Raw genomic sequence first — 26,529 nt, 5'->3', positions numbered from 1 at the left:
ATTTTATTTCTAATGCTTTGTATAATTCTTTAAAATTACTATTCTTTTAATTAATATATCTCATTACTTTTATTGCAGTTGTAATCATAAGTCAATTTAATCAAGAAATTTATTAAAATAATTACACACATTATATTATTATGATAATATTTTTATTTTTTCTTTATTTAAAAAATTAAAATATTAAAATATTAAGATTTTTACCCATCTCATCAATATTTATAAAATGTTCTTTTACCCTACTTTGTATCTATATATTTAGGTATTTCAATTTTATTATACAAATTATTTTCTTTACATTGTTTGTATATATTAATAATATCGATAATTAAATTAGTGTCAATCTTTTTAATTTAATTTCGTATATATGCTTTTATTATTTATCATTTACTGCACATTATGTTTAAATATGTAATTTTCATATTTTTAGGCGTATAATAAAATTTTTAGTTTATGAAGAATATTTTAACGTATTTTTTATAATAAAAAAAAACGGATCACATTACATATATATATTATATGCTTCACGTACAACCCTTTAAAGCTTAAAGAGGAAAAAAGATTGGGGATGATTACAAAATATAAGCAGGATATAGAGAGTGGGAGTGGAGAGAGATAATCCAAACTGGGAAACGACAAGAGCAAGGTAGAAAGCGGATGCATAGAGATAGAGGTGGGTAAGCAAGGCAAGCTCACTTCCCCAGTATTCCCTGTCTTTTTCCTTTATCTTTATCCTATATAATTAACATTTCTAGTACTACCATATATACTTTCCCTATTTGCCTGTGCGCTGTCACTACCATGTTTGTGCCACTCTCCATAAATGCCTCCTTCCTGTACTAGCACATATATAAATGTTGACAACTTAGGTTGCACCGTAATAGAGTGAAGGTTGCTGTTGTAATGGAAATCACGGGCTCCATGTGGACGGTCGCCTTCTTAGCAATTCTGGCTGCTTTCGCCTTTCTAAAATGGGTGTTGGAGAGAGTGAATCCGTGGGTGTATGAAACCCGATTGGGCGACGAGCGGTACTCTCTGCCGCCAGGGGATTTGGGGTGGCCTTTCATCGGCAACATGTAGTCCTTTCTCCGAGCCTTTAGGTCCGACGATCCCGATTCCTTCATCGCTTCTTTTGTTTCCAGGTACTTTGCTTTGCCACCTATCACCGCTCTTTTTTCCTATTTGCTTTAAAGGGCACCACCACCAGCAGATAAAAAAGAAATGGTGGAAAAAGAAGGAAAAGCTAAATAGAAATGGAGTATGGAGTGGAAAGGGAAGTGAGAGACGTCATTGTATTCCACTTCATTTCATACCCTGATTTGATTGAAGAGGGTGGCCTCTTATTCCTGTCTCTCTCTTAGGTAGAAATGGCTTGGGGTCTCAAGTTAGTAGCGATAGACCTATTATTTTTTCTATTCATATTTATACGTATAGCTATAGTTTCCAATTTTATCTTTCATTTTATATAAAAATATTTATAAATATTAGAAAATACTTTTAGATATAATATTACCGAGAAAGATAGTTACAAATCTTAAATATGAATTATAAAATCAAATCCTAAATATCGATAATAAAATTAATATAAATATATTAATTGGTATACCATATTTCGGATGGTCAGAAAAAATTTATCAAAATAGATCGATACTAATTAAATTTACGCTGAAACAAAAAGTAAAATTGAATGTTTTGGTTTATTAATAGAATGAGATGTTCTGGTGAGTACCATCGTTATCTATAGAAAATTAACTTCTTTGACTGGGGCAACATTAGATTGCTTCTTGTCACCCTGATTTTGACTCGGTGTTATTTGATATTTTAGTTGTTGATGACTTTCAAAAATAATTTCATCGATCCTATCACATTTCCTCAAAAATTTTACATAATGTTTTGTATTATATTAACTATTTTTTAAAATTATAGTTAAAATATATAAAAATAACTATAAAATAAAAGGGAGGCAATTTTGTTAAGTATACTGGGACTAACGGAATTGATCTGAACTCATATCGACCCACGAATTTGGAGTTCTTTTTATGAACCCTAGTTATAAGTTTTTTGAGTATGTAATGTTATAGCTTATTTAGGTTGTAATGTTATTGTCAATACAAAAATATTTAAATTCAAACGTGTTTAAGCGAATCTTATATTTTTATTTAAAGATTAAAGAGCGAGTATAGTTTCAGACAAGGGATAAAAAATATTAGCAGAAATAAGTATGGTGGTGTCATTGTTTAAAAAAAAGAATGGTGGTGTGATGACACAAGAGTAGCATAGCAGCTAGAGCCGTAGCCTGTCAGGGGAAGAGAGGTCCTTAGACATGCCAACTTTTTCATTAAAAAAAAAAAACAGAATTACATGTTTTTGACCCAGACCCACCACCTTCTGTCTAGAGAATGGGGCAGTTGCCTCTCTTGTCGCCTTCTATAATGTCTTTTTGTGTTGTACTACTTGCTAAGATATTCCATTTTACTACAATCTACAATATTGATACCATTTGCTTTTCTTTGAATACTTGTTTTTATTGCCAATCTGATAATAGTCTACATGTTACTTAGATAACAAGTTTAGAAATGATCAAACATCATCAAATCCTTGACCATCATTCATGACCAATGTATTTTAATGCAGATTTGGACGTACTGGAATCTACAAGGCTTTCATGTTTGGGAACCCAAGTGTAATCGTAACAATGCCTGAAACATGTAAAAGGGTATTAAATGATGATGATGCATTTAAGCCTGGATGGCCAACGTCCACGGTGGAGCTCATTGGAAAAAAATCATTCATTGGTATCCCTTATGAAGAACATAAGCGTCTCCGCCGTTTAACTTCAGCTCCTGTCAATGGCCATGAAGCACTGTCCATTTACATCCCATATATCGAGGACATTGTCATATCTACCCTGGACAAATGGTCCAAGATGGGAAAAATCGAGTTCTTGACACAGCTCCGGAAGCTCACTTTTCGGATAATAATGTATATTTTTCTAAGCTCGGAAAGCGAAGAAGTAATGGAAGCTTTGGAGAGGGAATACACAACTCTCAACTATGGAGTTAGAGCCATGGCAATCAATGTCCCAGGATTTGCCTACTATAGAGCCCTGAAGGTGAGTTTTTCTCACATCTTTCTTGCGACTCATGTTACTTATCTTACGCTAAGAAGGGATAATTCATAATAGAGAAATGCATTTTCTTTTTTTCAGGCTAGGAAAAACCTGGTGGCAGCTTTTCAATCAGTGGTGAATGAGCGGAGAAATCAGAGGAAGACGAACAAGTCCACGAAGAAGAAAGACATGTTGGATGCCCTGATGGATGTTAAAGATGAGAAAGGTGAAACACTAGATGATGAGGAAATCATTGATATCATGTTGATGTACCTGAATGCAGGCCATGAATCTTCTGGCCATACTACGATGTGGGCAACTATTTTCCTGCAACAACACCCTGAATTTCTAGAAAAAGCAAAGGTTTTTAAGCAGTCTCAAAGCATTAATGTGCTTCTTTTTCATTACTTGACGGTATTATTTTATTGTATACAGGCAGAGCAAGAGAGGATTGTGAAGAAAAGACCACCCACCCAAAAAGGTTTAACCCTTAAGGATATTCGAGAAATGGAATACCTTTCCAAGGTACATCACATCTGTTATATCAGTTAATTGTAAGGCTTCAACATACCCTTCATTTCACTGCTTATATTTTGATTTATATGTATATGAAGGTGATTGATGAAACACTTCGGTTGATAACATTCTCACTGATGGTCTTCCGTGAGGCAAAAACAGACGTCAAAATAAGCGGTCAGTTTTAATGATATGATTATATTAAGATATATAGTGATATTGTTACATCATTCACACACAAAGCTGTTGGTTTTTCAGGTTATACTATTCCAAAGGGATGGAAAGTGTTAGCTTGGTTCAGAAGCATTCACTTGGATCCTGAGATTTATCCAAATCCAAAAGAATTTGATCCTTCTCGATGGGATGTAAGTTTCACAACGCTTTTCACCTTTCCTTCAATCTTTTTCTTTATACGTATGTATACAAGAACCATAAAGCGTAACCTATTAGTTAAATTATCTCTCTTAACTATATGCAGGACTATAACGCCAAAGCAGGAACTTTCCTTCCCTTCGGAGCAGGAAGCAGGTTGTGCCCTGGAAATGATCTTGCCAAGCTTGAAATTTCTATTTTTCTTCACCATTTCCTCCTCAACTATCAGTAAGTTATTTTGCAATGTTGGGTTTCTTTTCATGATCAATTCAAGCTTGAAATTGTTGATGTTGATGTTGAGTGATGTTACAATGCAGGTTGGAACGGCATAATCCTGAGAGTAAAATTAGGTATCTGCCTCATACAAGGCCTAATGATAATTGCTTGGCAGTGATCAAGAAAAACCTGCCTTCACCACCCTAGCAAGGATATTGGAATTTTTAGATGGGGTTCAACAGCAATCCCATTTCATCAATTAAAATAAACAATATTGATAATATAATAATATTAGCATCTCCTGTAAGGGACTCTTAAATGTAGAATTTGAATGAAACCAATGTGTTACTACTGGCTCCTCTTTCAGTGAACTCCTCTGCTTCTATTTATTATGTTATGCATAAAAAGTAATACGCTACAAAGAATATAACTTAGCTGCATGCATTGGAATACAAAGATTACGGATGATATACAAACAAATACGGCTGCACTTCTGCTTAAATAGCTAAAAAATAGTCGCATCAACGTCAATTCCACACATTCCGGTAAGAACCAAAAAATCAAAAACAAAATTGACAATGTATACAAGGCATGATGAATTTCAACCCGCTACCTCTTAACGAAATAACTACAAATTGATGTCAAAATGCACGGGTAAACCATGGCTCACCACCACACTTTAATATCCCATCAAGGCTTTCTATGGATTGATGTTGCACTCTCGCAAGTACACTGTCTCATAATCTACATACTTGGCCCAATAGATTTTAAATTTGGGTATACCTATCTCCAGCCATGGTTTCAAGTTGCCATTATAGTGTATAACAGCAGCCCGGTCGATCTCCCTCTGGTTTACATTAGGATTGTAGCCAAGCCCCAGCACATGCCAAGATTTGTCAAGGGAATATGTGCGTTTCCAAAATGTTATGAGACCAGGAGGCAGGGTTCCCAACTTCCACAATTGCCTGTCACGATTCTGCATATAAAATTAACTTTGAAATTAGAAACAAGGTAATACACCGGTATGACACCATGTACAAAGTATAGGATATGCCCACAATGAAGAAATACTGAATTGAACCTTCCAAGCTACCTTTTTTAGCATTTACAATGGCACTCAAAATAGAGGGTAAAGGTCAACAACCAAACTCTAAATCTTTATGGGAAAGTATCACTGAAATAAAATGTAGCTTTTTTTCGCCATTCTAGAAGTGGGGTATGATCCAATCACTTAACCGTACATCTCTCTACGTGTACAAGTGTGATCAGGAGGCTTAAACACCTAAGGGGTGTAGCAAGCCATGCTAAACAGCCATTTGAGGAAGGATAGCTATTATATGTTACAGAATTGTAAAGAGTTGTTCGGCAGCAGTTCCCATTACCCCACTTGAAGGAAAAGCGGAAACCTGGGTTTAAAAAATCTAGTAAGTATTTCTTTCTTTAAGTAGCTACTTCCAATAAATAGCTGTTATCCCAACAAGAATCTCCTTTAAAATTAAGAACCTCTAGGTTTCAAAGATTTTCAATACCCATGTTTTCTGAAGCGAGACTTGGTTTTACCCCTTTCATTTGTACTTTAAGTGCGATTGGCATACTTGTACCAGGTAAGACAGATCAAACAAACTTCCACTTAGTAACTCAGGTGACACTAATTAAGACTTGCAATGTGAACTAAATCTAACATGGTTTGCAAGGAACTTCCATCACTTACCAGCCTCTGCCATCTGTGGTATACCTCCGTGATGTTTTGCCGCCTCCATTCCGCCAGATCAAAAATATTCATTCCATATGCCCATCCACAAGCATGTGGGTCAAAGTTCTTTGAGATCAGGGGATTTGAGAAGTTGAGATACCGATCAAACCGATGGAAGCTTTCCCCACAAGTTTCAACAGCACCATTGACATTGCCCTTCAAATCAAGTGACCAAAGGCCAGTAAGGTCCTTCTGGACTACTATATCATCATCTAGGAACAACACTTTATTTAGTTTTGGGAAGATCTCTGGTAGATAAAACCGAAGATGGTTCAGTATGGACAAATACTTTGGGTTCCGGAACTTCAGATTTGAATCAGAACTAGCCCGATGTGCCCTGAAGTAATAATCAATCATGGAAGGAGAACCTAACTGCTTAAGAACTGGACTGTAGCTTGAGTTTAACCATGTAAATTCTTCAATGTTCTGGACCTGTATGGTGGCTTTCCCTGGTGGATTACTTAGGAACCACATTCTCATTGCCGCATAATTAAGCCTATCAGTAACAATGTGGAAAACATGATCCGAAGGATGCTGCAAAGAATCAAGTAAATTTTACGAGTTCAACAAGTCAACAAAAGCAAGGAGCTCAATTGTAATTATGTACCTATCAAGTTGTTTTATGCAAAAACACACACATGCATGCACACGCATATACCCCAACCTTTACTTCTCTCAATAGTGTAAAAGATTAAAATGAAATTGAAATGGAAATGGCAAACTTAAGATTAAAGGTGATGAACGGTTTCTTTTTCCACCAGCAACCAAAGGAAGTACGAGTTAAGTCTCCATAGAAGAGTATTACCTTAGCATGTGAGATAGTTGAATTTACGACAACAGCTGCTGCTAATATGTTATCTGAGAAAAGAGCATAATGATACAGGCGGGGGTCTTCTAATTTCTGCTGATTTGGAAAGTTTTGTTGAGAAGAATTCAAGGTATAATACTCAGTAGTAAGACGCAAAGGCAGGCAATGAAGACCCTTGGGAAGCGTTTTTGCAGTTAATTGTGTCAAAAACATGGTCTGCTTTTTGTGCACTCGTAGTTGCTCTTCAGATGAGTGAAGCATAGCCCGTAGCTTCTTTACCACAGCAGCGCAGTCATCTTGAATCTGCTTCCCTTTTTCTAACGATTGATCCATTGCTTTCAACTTATCAACAGCACTGAACAAAAAACACACAAATTAGAGTGATGTAGAAACTGTGGTGGCTGACCCTGAAGAAATAAGGAACAGATGTGGGAATTTAACAAACTGAAAGCAAAGAAAGCTTAAAATAGAGATCAGCAGCCCTATGTTCAGAAATAAGATACTTTTTTGGCAGATCTGAATCCTTGGTTGCATCACCAAGAGCACGTGTAACTTCCTTAACCCGCAGTCGAAGCTCCCTTGTAACATGTGGGTTGTTTTTGATAGCAGGAAGGGACAGGTATACTTTTGCACGGATGAGCTGATCTTTGAGGTGACGGACCTGAGCATCTGCTGGTTCAGTCAATCTGTCATGTTTGTTATCTGAATGCTCCTGAACAATTTTGCCAGAGGGCTGAGTTGGTTGCTGCTCAAGCTCAATAGCCTATTGGTAAAGCAAAAAAGGTAAAATAACTGTTAACTAAGCTCACAATTAGGTTTAACGTTTACTCTTATTGTGAATCCTGGAAATGTGGCAGCATCAAGAAACTATATTTAGCCGTAGAGAAACAATTATGGGTAGACAAAAATAGCAAAAGGTGCCAACAAGCTCAAAAGGGTCACAGAATAAAATCACTTCAAGGTTAAAGTTTACATTGAACCTTTTTAAAGAGAATTTTTCGTTTAGATATGCAATTCAAAATTGAAGGAAACAGCTCAACACAAAGACATGGAAAAAGAAATGATAAGGTAAAAATAAGAGGATTAGGGGTATAGTCACATTTCCGTTTTGGTGACAACTGAAGCACAACATAAAGCAAATGTTTAGTATATACAGAAAGGGGTCGATTCAAGTTTCCAAAGTAGTACAACAGTCTCAAATAAGAGGCAAGTAATAAAATCAACGAGAAAATCGGGAATTACTAGTAAAACGCTGCTATGGCAATATGAGAAGATAAAATAGGCCTATTTATAGCAAGTGAAAGGTAATAGGCATACACAGAATGGGGGAAGATTTAGAAAATGAAATGAAATACTAAAACAAGATAGGGGAAGCAATTACCGAGATGTCAGAGGCATTAGGATGGGAATCCAGGGTAGTGGTGAGACCGGGGGCTGCTCGATCGATGACCTGCCTAATGGGGTTATATAATTGCTGTTGTTGACGTTCTTCATCGGTAGCAGAAAGCACTCGTGTTGATTTATGCTCCCTCGTCACTGTCATTAGTAAATCAAACACCCATCAATTCACATTTGCATTGCCTAATTCTTCAATAAACACAACAATAAATAAATAACCGTTGGGAAAGGAACCTGTAGAGTGGTCAGAATATACGACTCCAATGGGTTCTTTCAAGGCGGTGGAAGTTTCCTGCGGCAAAGAATTGGACATTGAAGGCGTTAGATCTGAAATCAATCAATAGAAATGCATACTCTGAACACGAAATGGAACTCATTCTACTATGTTACTACCTGGTGAAGAACATTGAGATGTCTGGTATCGCCAGACACCGTCTGCACAAGAAATAATAAAAAATTAATTTTTTTTGTTTATCATTATAATTGTTTAAACCCCAGGAAAGAAAGAAGAAAGAAACTTACAAAAGCTGAAACATCATCAAGAAAATCGCGTCTTGCTGCAGAAATTACCGTGAGGAAGAAGAGATCAGCATGAAAGAATGGAAACAGGAAAATACGAAGAAGAAGAAAAAAAAAGGAGAAATAGACGTACAAGAAGAGGGATTGACGAAGGAGCCGACCCTATCAGTGTAAAGAAAGATGGGAGCAATGACGGAAATCGAGAGTAAACCCAATACTATATGCCTCACCTTCATTATTCTTTTTCCTTCTAATTTTAGAACAATTTGCTCATATTTCTTTACCACCACAACCAAGAGCAGGAAAAAAAAACCCACAGACACTCGTTTCTGTAAAACTTGTTTGCAGAGGAGAACAACAGAGAGATGAGTATGAGAATGAGAATGGATGCTATTTCTAGTTTTCAGTTGTAGCCTTCTAGATCTAGATGATATGATGCTCTCTTTTTTTCTTTTTCTTTTTTAATTTATTTCCTTTAATTATTTTATTTTGTCAATGGCCAATCATTACTATGTCCGTTGCCCGTTGCTTTTTTTTTTTTTCAAATTTTCATAATGTTATAATAAATTATTAGCCATATGGCATTTATTTATAAAAAAGAGATACAAATTGGGTTTAATTCGTCTTGGATTTATTTATTATTTTTAGTTGTAGTAAATAATATTATAGAAGATATAATAGAAAACAAGCAACATTTAAGATGATGCCAGAATATAACTATAATAAGATATTAGTAATTAAAACACAAAACGAATAATTGGTTAAACCACCGGTCAACGTATTAAGTAGAAAAACATATGGTATTTATCATATTATTATTAGATTCATACATTAATATTGGAAATCATAATGGAAAAAGTGTCGGCAGGGTGTGATATTTATGAGTCTTCCATCCCTTCGCCTTCCAAGTTTGCTCTTGCGCTAGAGTTTATGGACCGAATCTAATGAGTTACGCTCAATATTTTCAGAGCTACATCATAGTGAAACCGGTATGTCAGTCCCATCACTAGAACTCATCCAACTAATTTGGTCAAATTTATCAATTTGATTAATTTTTAATTTGTTTATATTAATTCACAAATCAATCAGGGTTATAATAATTGAATAAAACCCGAATAACCAATACAATTAATACAACTTAAATCAATACTACACTTTGAAGTGATAAACACCTTAATTATTAAGCCGTCACATGATGCTCTTACCTACATTTATTTTCCTTTACAATTACAATTGTAAAAAAATAAAAAGTTGAGTTCAAACGGAGCCGTATAAGTTAATGGGTATATTTAGAAAACTCAGTTAATTCTTAGATTTGATAGTTAATTGTAATTAGACATGTGACATTTTAATAATTATAATTAATGAATCTCATTAGATTAAAAAACCATGCTTGAATCACCACCACTAAATTAAATATAATTGAAGGTTCAAATTACTAGTTTTAATTCTTATAAGAGTTGGAATTTGGGAAAAGATTGCTGCAGATAACTAGTCTTTATCCTTATGACTTCTTTTATATTTTTAATGTTCATTTTATGGCCTATAAAAATTACACGAGAAATTAGAATATAACTATACCAAACATCTCTTAAAAATTATAACCACAATGTCTAAGAAATTAGAACCATTACGCTATGGTGTCCAAATACAAATAATCCTGACCGACCACGTCTATCTTACTATTGTTGAGGGACCATCTATCTAGCAGTAACAGTATCGATCTCTAAATTTTCCTTCTTTCTTTTTTTGGTCCTTGATACATTAATGATGGAACTTTTATTACTATTTTTTTCCATAAACATAAATCAATATGTCAAAACATCTCTATCTAACAGACATGCACCATAAGCATATTACCATTTCCATCTTGCAAGCTGCAACACAAACAAACTCCACCAATATCTCCGCTACATCACAACCATATTCCTATACCCTGTTCGTAAGGATGTTATTATCAACTTTCTATGTTCTTTTTTGCCACTTATTTTTACATATCAATACAACACAAAACTAAATCATCTCTCCATGTTCTTCTTAACCAAACTATTTCAATTAAGCACATCAAAGAGCAAGCTTCTTAAGCCTCCCTATGATTACCACCTAAGCCTAAGAAATGGTGGGATGGACATAGAGAGACCCCCAAGATGAGTTCATCAAGTATTTAGATCCTACTTACACAACTAGCAAGCAAAGCAACTCATCCAACCGTATTTTTCCATATCGAAAGAGATTGCTGACAGATTCAATAATCACCATCAAACAATGCTGCTCCAAATACGATACCAATATTCGGCCACGAATTCACATAATAAGATATAATATTCCAAAAATTATAAAATCCTGCAGTCCCATCAAACAATGCTGCTACAGATACAATATCTATATTCGACTACAAATTCACATCATAAGATAAAAATATTCCAATAGTTAATAAAACCTGCTGCACAAGGTCTAGTTAATCTCTGGTTATTAAAATGGAAACGGTACAACCACCAATTAAGAGAGGAGGAAATTTCTTTCAAACCAGTTCCAACAAGGCTTCCCCACAAAAAAAAAAAAAAAAAAGCACATCGCCTGCCTCTTAACAGTCAAGTAACCTGCACACACTTGGTTTATCGAGTCCAAACAATAATCACAACCTAGAAGGCTAGAACCTACAGCAGTAACATCCTAGTAAAAGCCATCTTACCAGAGCATCCCCACATGCCATTAGGTTGATGTTTTAAGTTTAGCTAGCTCATCCAATACATCTTTAAGTGGTCCAGTGATTTTGCTTCTCTTAGCCTAAATCACACAATGAAAATGTCAAACTAGTATCTTTGCTTCATTTTATAATAAAGTTCCTACTCTCCTATTCTTTATATATCAGATTTAAGAAAATACCCAAATGGGTCATACCTCCAAGGATCGGACAAGAGCAAAAACTTCATCAACAGTTTCTGGACAAGTATTGGCAATCACACAAATCTACAACAACATTTTGGAACTGAGACAGTAGCTTGATTGTTTCAAATTAAGCACTCAGGTTAAGACATGATACCTCACTGTTAGAGACACCATATTTTGTAAGAGATCTGAGATTTGAGTTAATGGTTCAACAGGAGATGAAGCACAAAAAGATTGGATGTCGCATAAAGCAAAGAATGACAAGAAAATTATCTATTATATAAGTGCCATGGAAAACAGAAAATCAAGGATACTGAAGAACTTTTCTAACAGACTGGGGATTGGTAAAATAGCTACCAGTCTTGGCATACTGCAGTCCCGAACCAAATGATCTGAAAAGGATGATGGGTTAGAGCAATTTGATGAACCCTTCCACACAAGATCAAAGGTTCTAAGCAAGTTCTTACTCAGGGAGCTTAATAGTTGGATCGCTGGAGAGAATAACCATTTGATCCTGAATGCCTTCTAAGATAGTGGCAGCCTCACAGTCCATAAGGCATTTAATATTTTCTGGAAGTTCTGCAAATAATGGCAAGGACCTTTCCAGCTTAAGCAAAGTTTCAGACACAGATCTTAAAACCAATACTAATTTAAGAAAAGATGAATCTTGAAACCAAGACTATTTGAAAAAAGAGAGAAGAATCTAAAAACCCAAGACACACTATCCATAAAGTACATCATAAAAGATAATAAAAGAAGCAACGGGGCCAACAGAAGAGGAACGACAACAAAGTTAAACAACCAATGAGAAAATAAATAAAAGTAAAATCGAGGTGCCAAATGAAAACCAGTATGTAACATACATTAATGCCATATTAGAACAAGGAAAGTAATTGATCTAATAAGAATATCAAAAATTGGGAAAAGAAGAACCCCATGTGATGGCCTGATGGTTAAGGGTGTTCACCGCCCCAGGTGTGGCCTAGGTTCGAGTCGTGCTAGTCTCGTTGGTTGTTCAGGCTTTGCCCTGTTATTGTGATTCACCAAAAATAAATTGGGAAAAAATTGGGAAACGGAAGTGCACAATAAGATACCTAGAAAGGAAATTTATGTTCCTTTGGCAGTTTAACAACATAAATGCTTACGATAAAAGTGATACTCCCTTGAAAACAAATTATTTCTACTTCTTTGAAAGAAAAATATTACTATTTATAAATTGATGCCAGGGTGTGCACACTCATTACAATTAGCAATCTAATTAAAATTCTTAGCAAAGATGCCATCTTTTATTGTTTTCACGTCCTACAAGGGAAATATTGTTAATCATTCAAATAAAGAAAAAAAGTAAAAATACAACCTAAATGCAGGCTTGACAAAGAACTAACTTGGTAAACAAAGAGTAACAAATCATCGAAACAAACATGTATGGTAGTTAAGGCAAGTAAAAACCCTGTTCAACTCTGAGCTCCAATGACTGTGATTCTTTGGCCACATGAGTCTTTCCACCGTTCGCTGCCTTTTCTCCTTTTCCACCTTGTACATTATATTTTACGCAGTATCAATGAAAACAGGCCATACCTTAGGGAAAAAAAAAAAGTAAAGATAATCCCTTGACTGAAAGCACCAAGAAGTGAGGAGGGGATAGTACCTTTACCAAAAGGGGTTGCAAACTTGCCATCAGATTTTGGCGATGAGAAATTAACATCAGGTGAACCTAAAAGAAGGAAAAATACAGACAGAGTAGGATCTGTAAGGATGATATTCACAGAAATATAAAAATCAAAAGGCAAAGAACTAAAGGAAAAGGAAGAAAAACAATTGACCTTCAGTTCCAAACTGAACTTTCCTTCCCCTCTTTGATTTTGCTGAATTATCATCTTTTCCTTTCAATGTTAATGAAGCCACGGAAAAAGGTGTTAAAGAATAACAAAATATTTACAGAGCAAAGAGCGCATGCATGTTTAATGCGTTAAGTGATATCAAATTTTTTCTAATGTATGTTGAATGAACTGAATGATGATATGGATAAATAAATAACTAAAAGGAAGAAGGGGTATTTAGCAAATTTTGACTTTGTTATGGCCATGGCTAATTATTATTAAGTAGTTAAACAAGTAGAGGTTTTACACCATGAGAGCAATTAACAACTAAATAAATAAAAATATGAAGATAGAAGAGGCAAGGGGATTGAACACAGTATAGTGAGAAGCGCAAAAAAATAACGAATCATTAATCAAAGGGAAGAGAGTCAGACCAGCGGTGGATTTGAGAGAAGATTTGGGTGTTGTTTTGGTGGGCAAGGAAAACATTCTGCCACCCTTCTCCGACATTTTCACCACCAACGTTTAAAATCTATGAATTGTTCATTCAAAACACACCAAATTTTAGGGCGTAAATCATCAATAAAATTCAATAAATAATAAAAAGCATGCACTTGCAAAGCCAATGCAAATATAGTAAAAGAAATACCAAACGGAGCAGAGTGGGCAGAGCTGGAGAGGGAGAAACGAGAGAAAAAAAAAATTGTGGACTTGAGAATCTTTAAGATTATAATGCTGCCAGCCTGCCTTCTTAAAAACCTTAAAAACTGTTTTGACTGGCGGGGGTTATGAATGAATTGTGTTAGTGATGTCTTGTGTGCATTCTTTTTTCTGTTTTGAGGCTTCACTAGAGGATGGGTTGGGTTAGGCAAAGTATTTATATCAACTTTTCAAGTTTAGTCCAGTCTGGTCTAAAAAAGAGTTTATTTTTTAACTCAAAGATGAATCCAAGCCCAATCTGCTTTTACCATATTTGATTTTTTTAAATTAATTTTTTATTTAAAAATATGATAAAGTAAATATACTAAAAATATTAAAATAAAATTTTTGAATACATTAAAATTTATTTATATTAAAAAATATTGTCATAAATATAATAAATGTTTCATTATATTCAAAGACACAAATAAATATAATTTTTTAAATTCTATATTTTGGGTTAGGATATTTAGTTGGGTAATTTTTTTTTAGGTTTTGGGTAATGGATTTAATTTTTATTGTGCTAGTGGTTTAATATAAATATATACAATTAATTTTTATAACATAATATATTCGGATGGGGCCTTGGGAAAGATTTTTTGGCCTGATCTCGGCCCATATAGAATACAGGCATTAAATTTTATCCAAGCTCATTTTTTAAGCCTTGTATTTTTGTCCAAACCCTCCTATTTTTTGGGCAAGCTTTCGGGCCTGGACGGTAGCCAAACTCATGAGTAGGTCAAAGCTCGACAACGAAATTTAGAAATTTAAAAGACATAATAATTTATTTGGCTCTCCATTTAATTTTTCGTCTCTTTTAACCCTTGAACTTGAATTGTTTGTTAAATCACCCAAAATAGATAGAAAAATAAACATTTTATACCTTCGCTAACACAACACCCACATGACAATCCAGGTGTATGTTAACGTTAGTTTAAAAAATTTAAAATATATACTTAAAATATATTTGTAATTTTTATGATAATTTTTAAAATAAATTTATATTTTAAAAAAATATTTTTCAAAATTAATTAATTGCTTATGTAGCATCCATGTGTATGCCATATCAGCAAAGTTAACAATGGTTAATTTTTCATCCATTTTGAGGTGATTTGATAAAAAGTGCAAGTTTAAGGGATAAAAGAGACAAAATTAAATGGAAGGCTAAAATGACTTTTCATAAAGTTCGAGGGCTAAATAAGTTATTACGCCAATTTAAAACATAATAAAAGTAAAGATAAATTATACTTGATTTTACTTAAGTATTATTAAGTTTACAATTTTAGACTTTGGTCACTCAATTTTTGCATCATTTCTCCCTAGTCTAGTAATCCAAAAAATATCAACAACTCAAGCTGATCTATTTTTTAAAACATTGTTTTTTCTGTATGTCTCACCTCTAACCCAACCAACTCAAAACCCTTCATCTTTAACCTACTCACAATTTCCCTCTCAGCCAAAATCATAATCCAAGAAAATTCACAATCAAACTATTCACGTAGCCTTACCTAGAATCAACAATCAAATATCTCCACAACCACAATCAAATCAAACAAAAATATAAACAAAAACAAATAAAAATAGGATAAAAGTTTCCTGCTTCAAAAAGCCCTAGGCAAGACTAATAGAAGCAAAAAGACAAAAAAAATCAAAGAAAAGAGAATAAAATATCAAAAAAATGAAACTAGAACGTACTGAATTTAGTTAAGAGTTAATCAAAGGTGACGAATGTTCGATCCAAAAGGTTAAGATGAAAGTCTCGCTAGAATTCAAGTAACCATCTGACGACGGTGGACGGAGATCGAGAGCATCTACATTAAGGCTTTAAGTTTAAATCGAAAAAGTTTCATGCTATTTCAAAGGAAATAAACCATAAATCTGAAAGATGAGAGGAAAAGCTCTAGTTTGGTCTGTTACTTTGTCAGAGGAGCGTGATAATTCAATTTTCGTCGATATCAGAAAAATTTATTTAGGAACTAAACTTATTAAAGCAAGCAGTCTAAAAATTTTAATTGAGCATTTACAAACTGAGTACAAAATTAAAAAATAGAAATATTAATAATTAAATTAGAAATAAGATTATTTAGTAATTATTGAATAAAATAGTAAAATTAATTCAGGGATTGAATTACATAGTCACCAAAACAAATGGAAATTAATGTAGAATTTTGCAAAGCGTTAAGTAGCAATTTAACCAATTAATTGTGGAGTTTATGAGGTGAATACAAAACTAGAAAATAAAATTATTAAGTAATTAATTAGGTAGGTTATTAATTATAGTAAAAAGATTAAATTGGAAGGTAACTAAACTAGAGATTAGATGGGAATTAATCAAATTCCTTGATAGTAATTAAATCGTCACATTATCAAAATTAGTGGATATAAGGGATTTTAGTCATGAAGACCCACTATAGAAGATAATGGTGGTTGTAATAATAATAATACTACAATAAATGAAAAAAAAAAGTCAAGAGTGCTCTCTCTCAAAGTTTCCCAGAAAGGCAGTAGCTACTGTGGTTGGGTGGAGGTGAGTGGTGACTTTTTAGAATGGAGAGGGATGATATTTCCCTCCTTAAAGAAGAATTGGTTCAACTGTCAGCAAAATGCTCTTTAGTTGTTCTGAAGGAGAATTCATCGTTACTATGTTCTATTTGGACAAGAAAATCTTATAATCTGAATAGTTTTCGCGTTCAAATGAAGAGTATTTGGAAATTGAAAAAGAAGTTTGAAATTCAAGCAGTAGGACAAAACTTATTTTTGATTTCTTTTGAGGGTAAGGAAGATCTCGAGATGATTATGGAAGGGCCTTCATGGTTTTTCCGTGAATAAATAATTATTTTTTATCGTCGTCTTTGTCCTGTTGAAATGAGTAAAATCAAACTGGTTGTTTCTCCCTTTTGGCTAAAGGTTAGTCTGTGTCCACCAGAATGTGATAAGAAAGATCTTATGTATGCCATTGGAACTACATTTGGGGGGCTGATCAGATCTGAAATTAAAGGGGAATCCTGTCGACTAAGTGATCACTTGGGTGCTCAAAAATAGCTTTGGAGAGGGATTTTTATTTTGACGGAAAATTTTGAATAAATATGGTTTCCTTTTAAGTATGAAAATTTGCCAAATTTTTTCTTTGGTTGTGGTTGTATGGAACATGGAGTCAATGAATGTACTAGTATCTTGATTGCAAAACGTGAGAAAGCAGACGATGAATACTCTTATTCACTATCATTAAAGGTTGAATCCAATCTAATTGGTAAATAAAATTTTCAATTTGGGTTTTCTACAAAAAGAATAATGAAGCAGTGTTTCTATACGGGAGTTGCGAAAATTGATAGGGAAGAAGCTATACCCAACAATTTACTAGAATCTGAGCATCAGGAAGGAGAGTAGATTGGTTTAGAGAAGGGAGTTGAAGTTTTGGTAACTGTTGATGAGCAACAAAAATTTGGGAATCAGGAGGATTCTTTTTCCATACAAATTAAATATCCTTGTCAATCAATTAGTGATTTTTTTCCTAATCGAAGCTATCTTGATAATGATGTTGCCATAAATAAAACTTTTGATAGTATGGCACATATTTTTGAATTAAAGTCTACGATTTATGAGGAACTAAGCCCATATGTTGATGTGGATAATTTGAATAGGGGAGGTCATTCAAATGGGTTGGGTCGGTCACTAGCTGTCAACTCTCATGATTGCAAATAATAATAATAATAATAATAATAATTGGCATAGACTTGAGAAAACTAAGATGTTTGATTCGTGTATGATTGATAAGGTTCTTGGGAAATGAAACAATTATTTGGAGCATATGGAGGATATTGATAAGTCCAATATTGACGAGAATGATAATTAAAAAACCAAAGTTGACGTAAGGGACTCAAATGTTTCTAAACTGTTAGCTTCGAATAATCCTTTTTTGGAACAATGAAATGATCCAATTTAACAAATATCGATAGCTACCAAAAGGCAAACTGGCCGGAAGTAATGAATCTATTAAGTTGAAATGTTCGCGGTTTGGGGAATCTGCGAGCTATTTGAAGACTTCAACATGTGTTGAAGAAATACTACCCCCATATTGTCTTCTTTATGGAGACTAAATTGACTTGTCAAATAATGGAAAAATGTTATCGTCGGTGTGGTTTTCAACATGGTTCTGTGTTTCCAATTGAAGGAACTCGAGGTGATTTATGTTTAGCATGGAAGGAAAGAATTTCGATTGTGTTGAGGAGCTACTCAAAAAACATATGGATGTGATTGTCAAAGAGGAAGCTTATAGTCCAGAATGGAGGCTAACAAGTTTTTATGGTGCCCCTGACATTCGAGAAAAGGAAGGGACTTAGAATTTATTAAAACGTTTGGGGAGAGATTAAAGTGTTATGTGGATGGCCTATGGGGATTTCAATGAAATCATGTACATGCATGAAAAAAAAGAGGGACTCTGTAAGATGAAAGAAGGATGAAGGATTTCCGTAGTACTCTTGCGGATTGCTCTCTTATCGATTTGGGATTTTTGGGAGCATCGTTTACTTGGGAAAGAGGGAAGTTTCCTGATACAAATATTAGATAAAAACTTGATAGGTGTGTGGCAAATACAGAATGGCTGGACTTATTTTCGGATTCTTCGGTAAGACATCTACCTCGTTCATTTTCTGACCATTATCCTTTAATTATCAAAATAAGTAGTGATGACTGTAGTCGATTGAAGAACTGGTTCCGTTTTGAATCATGATGGATAATGGAAGATTCGTGTGAGGGCGAGGTTAAAAAGCTTTGGGAGGCGAGTTCTAGAAATGTATGGGAACGATTGATTATACTGCAAGAGGATATGAAAAAATAGGAATGTAAGATTCGACGAAAGAATCGAGGAGTTGCTGATATTCTCACAAAGGAGTTAGAGGATTTAAATGCTCAGGAGAGGGATGAGGATAATTTGATAAAGTTGATGGAAGTGAAACTACACCTCAACATGGAGATTGAAAAAAATGAAGCTTTTTGGGAACAGCGAGCATGTGCCAATTGGTTAAAATATGGTGACAGAAACACTGATTTCTTCCACAAACTTGCTACTCAAAGAAGAAGGGGGAATAAGATTCATTGCCTGAATGATGAGTATGGACAAGAAAAGAGAGATTCGGATTCAATGAAGAGGATTGCCCGTAACTTTTTTGAAAATTTATTTAATTCTGGAGAGGTTGGAAATCTTGATCATATCTTGAGTGGTATGGAAAATTGCATTCCGAAAGATTTAAATAGAAGTTTGGTTGCGGACTACAAGGAAGAGGAGCTATATTTGGCCTTAAGAGGTATCGGTCCTATGAAGGCGTCGAGAACAAATGGTTTTCCAACCTTATTTTTTCAAAAGTTCTGGCACATTGTGGGACGAGATGTCAGTGCCTACTGCTTGGAAATTCTTAATCAAGATATGTCGCTGGAATCCATTAATGTCACCAATATTGTTTTAATTCCAAAAACATCCAATCCAACAAATCTTAAGAGCTTTCGCCTTATAAGCCTTTGTACTGTCTTATATAAAATTATTTCTAATACTATGGCTTATAGGCTTAAAAAAGTTTTAGAATTATGCATTGATAAGGCACAAAGTGCATTTGTACTGGGTAGGTTGATTATTGATAATGTGATGCTTACTTATGAAATTCTACATACTTTTAAGAATAAAAGGGTGGGGAAAAAGGCTATTTGGCACTGAAATTGGATATGAGTAAGGCATACGATTGTGTGGAATGAGATTTTTTACGAGTATAATGTTAAAAATGGGTTTTGACTTTAGGCTGGTTGATCTTGTTATGAGGTGCATCTCTACCACTTCTTATAAATTTTGCATGAATGGTGATGAATAGGAGATTTTTACCCTTCTAGGGGGTTGTGAGAGGGAGATCCATTAAGGTCGTATTTGTTTATGTTTTGTGTCGAAGGTCTATTAGCTCTTATGCGTTTAACTTGAGATGATGGCTTAATTAAAGGAGCAATGGTTTGTAAAAATAGCTTACAAATTACCCACCTTCTATTTGCAGATGACTACATGTTATTTGGTGACGTTAGTGCTGATTGTAACACCCCTAACCCTTATCTGCCATCGAGATAGGGTTTCAGAGCCTTACTAGAATTTACAGATCACCTAAAAAAATTTCAATTAAATACTTACCGATTCAATGCATCATATAAATAAATATATTACCATTTAATCAACAGCTTGGCACTTGTATAAGCATCAAACAACAACATAGTTAGTACACTAGTACATATTTCATATAAATTCAACATTTATATACTTATTTTCTCGACATGTCACACTTGAGTTTAATAATTGTCTTTACTTACATAATTTCCTTGTATCAATATTTCAAAGATAATCATTTATGTACATGCCCTGAAACATATCATGCTCTTACCGTTTCTTCATAAGTATATATCATTCATTTCATTATATCAATATTTCATGCTCCATCTTTTCTATATATTTTATGTATATTTATTCCGGTAATAGCTTATATCAAACTTAACATAAATTATATTCCATGTACTTATACTTATTTCGTTTATCTATCTTCATAATTATTTCATACAACTATTTTGTACATATATTTTCATATGACTAGTTCTTGTAAACATTTCATAAAATCATTTCATATAACCATTCGTCATCTGATACATATTACCTGAAAATCAATTGTTCAATAGATGTCATAGCATCTCCCATCCACGGTCTTATTTATCTTTGACATGATGCCATAGTGTCTTTCAACTATGGTCTTACTCATTTTCTGTCATGTTACCATGGTATCTTTCAACCATGGTCTTGTTCATTTCATGTCACGTTGCCATGGTATCTTTCAACCATGGTCTTATTCATTTCATGTCACGCTGCCATGGTATCTTTCAACCATGGTCTTATTCATTTCCCGTCATGTTGCCATGGTATCTTTCAACCATGGTCTTACACATTTCATATCATGTTGTCATGATATCTTTCAACCATGGTCTTACACATTTCATATCATGTTACCATGTTATCTTTCAACCATGGTCTTACACATTTCATTTCAAAAAGCACACTCCCGCGAACCTCATCATTACAGCGGGATTACCAGTCCAGGCTAAATCCCCTGTAATATAAACTCATAGAGTATTGTCGGGATTACCAGTCCATGTTAAATCTCCTGCAACGACAATTACTCTAATGAGCTTGGATCTGAATTACCAGTCCAGGCTAAATTCAGACCCTAATTTGGACTACCCATCCGGGCTAAATCCATTTTACATGTATTCTTCGAGAGGGCTATATCAGGATAGGATCACCCGTTCGGGCTAGATCCTTCTTACTGTCAATTCCTTTTCGTGCAATCGGGATTTCTTCCCATTTTTATCAAATATATCAATGTTTCATCAATTTTCATATAAGAGATATTTAAATCATATTCACATCAATAACATACATTTCAAGTATTTAAGAATATAATTCAAGTTATACGAACTTACCTGACAAAATTGCAGAAATATCAAGATTCAGGTGCATTTTGGTAATTTACCATTTTCCCAATTTTCACCTGATCTTAAATTGACAATTTCATTCAATTTATTAATTTAGATAATAAAACAATTCATTACCTTCAATTTGGTCATTTTTGACATTTTTACAAAATTGCCCCCTAAATTTATACTTTTATTCAATTTAGTCCTTAAGCCTAAAACATGAAAATTAGTCATGCTAGCTGAATATTCATATATATTTTCCTCCTCCTCCTCTTCATTCCACATCCTTAATGTATATAACACACTTGTAAGTAACATCATCTATAATTTTTATTATTTACTTTTATGAATATTCAAGCTGTCCATCTGTGTCATAGTCACTAAATTATTTATATCTGGAGCTATATAACTCCAAATTAAGATCCAATAATTTTTTCTGAAACTAGACTCACATATATTCTTACCATAAAATTTTCAGAATTTTTTGTTTATCCAATAAGTATATTTTATTCTTTAAAATTACCCCTATTCTGCTGTCTGACAGTTCTGACCCTTCTTCACTAAAAATTAATTATCTCCTCATACAGAATTCAAATTATGTTTTTGTTTGTTTCTATTAAAAATATACTCATTCAGGATTATAAAAATATAAATTTACGCCCATAATAAGTTTCTCCAATTTTTTTATGATTTTTCAAAGTCAGAACAGGGGAACCCGAAATATTTCTGACCTTATCTAACAAAATTTATTATATCTCATGATTTACAATTACATTGGTTGCATAGTTTATTCTATAAGAAACTAGACTCAATAATATTTAATTTCATACTTTATTCATCCTATAATTTGATTTCTAAAATTTTTGGTGATTTTTCAAAGTTAGACTACTGCTGCTGTCCAAAACTGTTTTAGTGCAAGATATTATTTACCATGTTTATAACACCCTTATTTTCTTTCTCTACACTATTTCTCATCACTTTCTCTTGTTTTCTCTTCACTAACATATCAAGAACATAGAACCATATGTAAGGAAACTCTACATTAACATTAATCCCATGCTTTTTCAATAATATCAAACTTAAAAATATATTGAAATTATGATGTTCTTACCTTGTTCTATTAATTTCAATCTTCATCTTGATTTTCTCTCTCCTTTAGTTTCCATTTCTTGAATCCAACTTGATATTCTAATTTCCTATAGTCTCCTTAACATTTGTCTCTCTTGGTAGCTATGGAAATTCTTTTGATTTTTGGGTGAAAATGGTGAATTTTTGATAAAAAGACCAAATTGTAAAGAAAGCAAAACTCTTTCTTTCTCTCTTCCTCCCACGTTAGTGCATGGGAAAGATGGATGAGAATTCCTCATCTTTCTTTCTTTATATACTAATAAAATAATAATAAAATATCTTATTAAAATATTAATAAAATATTAATAAAATAATATTTATCTAATTAAATAATTATAAAATATCAAAATATCTCTAGCGTCATTATTACTTTCTAGATTTCTCTCTCCTCCAATTGATCATTGTGCTCTTTATTATCTTTTAAAATTCCATCCTTGAGTCATCATTTAATTTGGTAAAATTAAAATTTAGTCCCTCGTAGTTCTTAATCTATTCAATTTGGTCCTAATTCATCCATTTTCCTTAGTTTCTAGATCATTCCACCCTTAAAATATTTACACTATTGGTCCTTCAACTTTTTTATATTTACACTTTAACCCCTCAATTTTTGAGTATTTACTCTTGTGCAACAAAACTTTTCTCACTTTTACAATTTAGTCCTTTATTGAATTAATAAATCATAATATACTTTCCAATATTGACATAACTCAAAATTTCCCTTTTTGTCACTTTATTTCCTTATTTTACTATACAACGGATAATATTTTACTGTAAAAATTTTTGGGGTATTACACTGATGGTGAAAATATCCTTGAGAATATTCTAAGGGAGTATGAAAACTATACAGGTCAATGCATCAATTTTAAAAAATCTACCCTTTTTTTAGCACGAATGTTAATGTTTGGGATAGGCAGGCAGTGTAAAGCATTTTGGGAGTTAATAGCTTAGAAAATCCAGAATTTTATTTGGGACTTCCAAATATAGTGGGACATGCAAAAATAACAGCTTTTCAAAACTCAAAGATCAAATTAAACAAAAAATAAATAGTTAGAGTATAAGATTCCATTCGCAATGGGGAAAAGAAGTCTTTATTAAATCGGTTTTGCAATCTATTCCAGTGTATTATATGTCTTGCTTTCTTTTACCAAAATTGTTTTGCACTGGAATGGAAAATATTATGGGCAATTTTTGGTGACAAAATGGTCCGGGTAAACAAGGCATGCATTGGTGTAATTGGGATACTTTATGTGATCTAAAGGAAAATGATGGTCATGGTTTTCGCAGTATATTAAGATTTAATTTAGCGTTATTAGCTAAGCAAGGGTGGAGATTAATTTTTTACCCGCGTTCGTTATTAGCTAAAATGCTAAAAGCAAAATACTACCCATTAACAGATTTCATTCATGCAAGTTTACGAAAGGGCTTCTTTAAGAGGGTCTTTATTGGAGAGTAGGTAATGGGACTTCTATTTCTATTTTAGATGATTCTTGAGTCCTAGGAAATCCTATTCAATATGGTATGAGAAATCCAATTATACAAACAATAGCGAACCTAATTGATCTTAATATTAAGAGTTGGAAGTGAGATACAATTACCAGTTCTTTTTCTGAAAGGGATGCAGAGGGAATCTTAAAAATTCCTTTATTGCGGTGCCCGTGAGAGGATTATTTGGCATAGAGTGGTGAACCTTCTAATGTGGATGTTATTTCTAATACAGATCGCAGCCTTTACAAGAAATTGTGGATGCTCAAAATGCCACAAAAAATTAAAATTACAATATAGCGCCTCATCCATAATTTTATTCCTACATTCTGTAATTTATATTTTAGGAGATTAATGAACATTGCCAGATGCCCACAATGTGGTGAAGATGCAGAATCTATCATTCATGTAGTGTGTGACTGTAAAAAAAAAAGAGTTGTGGGATAATTTGGAATTCAATTGGCCATAATATTTGAATGATTGTAGTCACATAAAATGGATTTCTTACATTTTTGCTTTGTATTGGCAAAATTAATGTCGTTTGTTTGTTTGTGTCCTTTGGGCAATATGGATAAACAGGAACAAATAGGTGCATGAAAGGTGCCTACAAGATGGGTTGGCTACTATCAAATTTGTCAAGAATTACATTAAAGAATTGGATGATTTGGAAATAATCTTACATTTGGGTGGTGGATGTGAAGATCGCTGGAAGGTCCCAAAAGTTGGCTACTTACAAGTTAATTTTGATGTTGCTTTTCGAAAAACAGAAGCAATTTCTTCTTCGGGTATTGTAATTAGAGATGAAAAAGTAGAGGTTATTGTTTCAAATATTACATGTCATTCGAGGATTCCATTGCTTTTTGCAGCCGAAACAATGGTTTGCACAGTGGCTATGAGATTATACCTTAACCTGGGTTTGAGAAGACTGGTTGTTGAAGGGGATTCATTCACAGTGATTAAAAAAGTGAAGCTTAGCGAAGTCAATAGATTTGAAAGTTCAACATATATTTAAGACATTAAAAAGATGAGCAGCGAATTTCTGAGTTGTACTTTTATGCATGTTCAAAGATCGATGAATACAGTAATGCATCAGTTAGCAAGTGAAGGACTAAGACTGAATCTGGGGTTCTTTGGGTCGAATGGTGTTCCAAATTTCGCAGAAGATTTGGTTGAACAAGATTGTCGCTGGGTTGAAACACCGGATTGAAAATTTGTGGTTGGTGTAAGAAGGGGAGATGGTGATTGAGTCGTCTGATGGAGTTTAATTAGAAACTGAAAGGTTCCCTTGATTTTTTGTTTCAGATACAATCATTCAATCGTTGTTTCTAGAAGTTATTATTTTTTTTCGATTTTATGGAGCATTCTAGAGCTTTTAAAGCTAGATTTAATTATGTTCTCTGAGCTATTGGATTTGATGTATTGGGTAGCCCAAAAGCCTTGTCTTAGGTCTCTTTTATTTTTCAATCTAATTTATAATTTCAAAAAAAAAGGATAATGGTCATTCTCATGAAAGATTAATCAAATTAAGAAGCCCTTGAGCTATTATTAGGCCAAACCATGTTATCAATTAAACCAAAATTAAGTTAAGTTAGTGGATGACCATAATAATGTCCATTGATTTCCATTAACTTATTTGAGATAAAAAGATGACCATTAGATATTATTATTGTTATTATTAAAGGAAAACAATTAAGTGGTGTAATATATATGGGATAGTGGAAAGCTTCTTCTCCATGATAAGAGAAAGGGAAAACAAATGGAAGCTTTCTTTATAGTTTCTCTCTATACTTGTAGCTCAATTGGAAAGGTACGTGAACTTCTTCCATCACTTTTTTGTTAAACCTTTAGCTTGAAATAGTGGAAAAATATAGCCCAAGTACTGGAATTATTAATTGTTGAGTCTTTGATAGATAGCCATGGTAGAAAACTTAGAAAAATTGGTGTATGATGTAACACCAATTACCCTAATTGGCTAGGAATTTGGGAAGTTAGAATTAAATTGAAAAGACTAGAAAAATGTCGACTCCATTGGGAAGTTAGGGGAATCCTAGTGACTAAATTGTAAATAGTTGGATTCTATTTCTAGTTCAGTCAGACGATAACTGGCTGGTTTTAAGGTAGGAGAAAAATGATTAAAAATGGATAGTGGAAAGGGCCGATGAAAACTATGCCCAATGAGTATATATATATGGGTGAGACTTGAAACTGAATTATCTTAATTCTGTTTGTAAGCCTTCATCTCCATTAAGCATTTTTTTCTTTGGTCGTTCTAAGCAAGAAGGGAATGCAAATGAGGGAAGCTTTGCATGTCGTATCAAAGGCATGAATC

The 26,529-nt window shown here is 33.6% G+C and overlaps 3 protein-coding genes across 5 annotated transcripts; 1 reads left to right on the top strand and 2 right to left on the bottom strand.

The window, feature by feature from the left end:
• Positions 1–484: 484 nt before the first annotated feature.
• LOC107962110 (ent-kaurenoic acid oxidase 1) lies at positions 485–4,566 on the top strand. Its single transcript, XM_016898355.2, has 8 exons — positions 485–1,142; positions 2,635–3,112; positions 3,209–3,472; positions 3,545–3,634; positions 3,724–3,802; positions 3,884–3,990; positions 4,104–4,225; positions 4,315–4,566. The coding sequence occupies exons 2-8, from the start codon at positions 2,666–2,668 to the stop codon at positions 4,418–4,420; spliced, it is 1,215 nt and encodes a 404-aa protein (XP_016753844.1). The 5' UTR covers positions 485–1,142; positions 2,635–2,665; the 3' UTR covers positions 4,421–4,566.
• Positions 4,567–4,683: 117 nt separating this feature from the next.
• Positions 4,684–9,539, bottom strand: LOC107962109 (probable galacturonosyltransferase 4). The gene is made up of 9 exons (XM_016898354.2): positions 8,825–9,539; positions 8,695–8,729; positions 8,566–8,607; positions 8,407–8,464; positions 8,156–8,310; positions 7,278–7,537; positions 6,772–7,129; positions 5,925–6,500; positions 4,684–5,189 (listed from the first exon to the last, which is right to left on the bottom strand). The coding sequence occupies exons 1-9, from the start codon at positions 8,925–8,927 to the stop codon at positions 4,914–4,916; spliced, it is 1,863 nt and encodes a 620-aa protein (XP_016753843.1). The 5' UTR covers positions 8,928–9,539; the 3' UTR covers positions 4,684–4,913.
• A 1,560-nt stretch (positions 9,540–11,099) lies between these two features.
• LOC107962112 (DNA-directed RNA polymerases IV and V subunit 4) lies at positions 11,100–14,249 on the bottom strand. Of its 3 annotated transcripts, none has more exons than XM_016898357.2 (11): positions 14,050–14,249; positions 13,835–13,932; positions 13,404–13,463; positions 13,229–13,294; positions 13,030–13,113; positions 12,048–12,159; positions 11,895–11,972; positions 11,735–11,768; positions 11,593–11,661; positions 11,384–11,478; positions 11,100–11,291 (listed from the first exon to the last, which is right to left on the bottom strand). In XM_016898357.2, the coding sequence occupies exons 2-10, from the start codon at positions 13,908–13,910 to the stop codon at positions 11,404–11,406; spliced, it is 654 nt and encodes a 217-aa protein (XP_016753846.1). In that variant the 5' UTR covers positions 13,911–13,932; positions 14,050–14,249; the 3' UTR covers positions 11,100–11,291; positions 11,384–11,403. The 3 variants fall into 3 exon arrangements, with proteins under 3 accessions (XP_016753846.1, XP_040971941.1, XP_016753845.1); XM_041116007.1 differs by having other exon boundaries at positions 11,100–11,300; positions 14,050–14,224; XM_016898356.2 differs by having other exon boundaries at positions 11,100–11,478.
• Positions 14,250–26,529: the final 12,280 nt, after the last annotated feature.

Source organism: Gossypium hirsutum, chromosome A06 (assembly GCF_007990345.1).
Source record: "Gossypium hirsutum isolate 1008001.06 chromosome A06, Gossypium_hirsutum_v2.1, whole genome shotgun sequence".
Classification (NCBI taxonomy): domain Eukaryota; kingdom Viridiplantae; phylum Streptophyta; class Magnoliopsida; order Malvales; family Malvaceae; genus Gossypium; species Gossypium hirsutum.
Note: the sequence above shows the minus strand (reverse complement) of the source record. Positions and strands in the feature narration are given on the sequence as shown.

Excerpts from the sequence above, each read along its gene's own strand:
- LOC107962110 (XM_016898355.2), top strand. The coding sequence starts at position 2,666 with ATGTTTGGGAACCCAAGTGTAATCGTAACAATGCCTGAAACATGTAAA. Across the intron at positions 3,473-3,544 it reads AATTTCTAGAAAAAGCAAAG|GCAGAGCAAGAGAGGATTGT; the intron begins GTTTTTAAGCAG and ends TATTGTATACAG. Across the intron at positions 4,226-4,314 it reads CATTTCCTCCTCAACTATCA|GTTGGAACGGCATAATCCTG; the intron begins GTAAGTTATTTT and ends GTTACAATGCAG.
- LOC107962112 (XM_016898356.2), bottom strand. The coding sequence starts at position 13,910 with ATGTCGGAGAAGGGTGGCAGAATGTTTTCCTTGCCCACCAAAACAACA. Across the intron at positions 11,973-12,047 it reads CCAACTATTAAGCTCCCTGA|ATCATTTGGTTCGGGACTGC; the intron begins GTAAGAACTTGC and ends CATCCTTTTCAG. Across the intron at positions 11,662-11,734 it reads ATGGTGTCTCTAACAGTGAG|ATTTGTGTGATTGCCAATAC; the intron begins GTATCATGTCTT and ends ATGTTGTTGTAG.
- LOC107962109 (XM_016898354.2), bottom strand. The coding sequence starts at position 8,927 with ATGAAGGTGAGGCATATAGTATTGGGTTTACTCTCGATTTCCGTCATT. Across the intron at positions 8,311-8,406 it reads ATATTCTGACCACTCTACAG|TGACGAGGGAGCATAAATCA; the intron begins GTTCCTTTCCCA and ends TACTAATGACAG. Across the intron at positions 7,130-7,277 it reads GATTCAGATCTGCCAAAAAA|TGCTGTTGATAAGTTGAAAG; the intron begins GTATCTTATTTC and ends TTTTTTGTTCAG.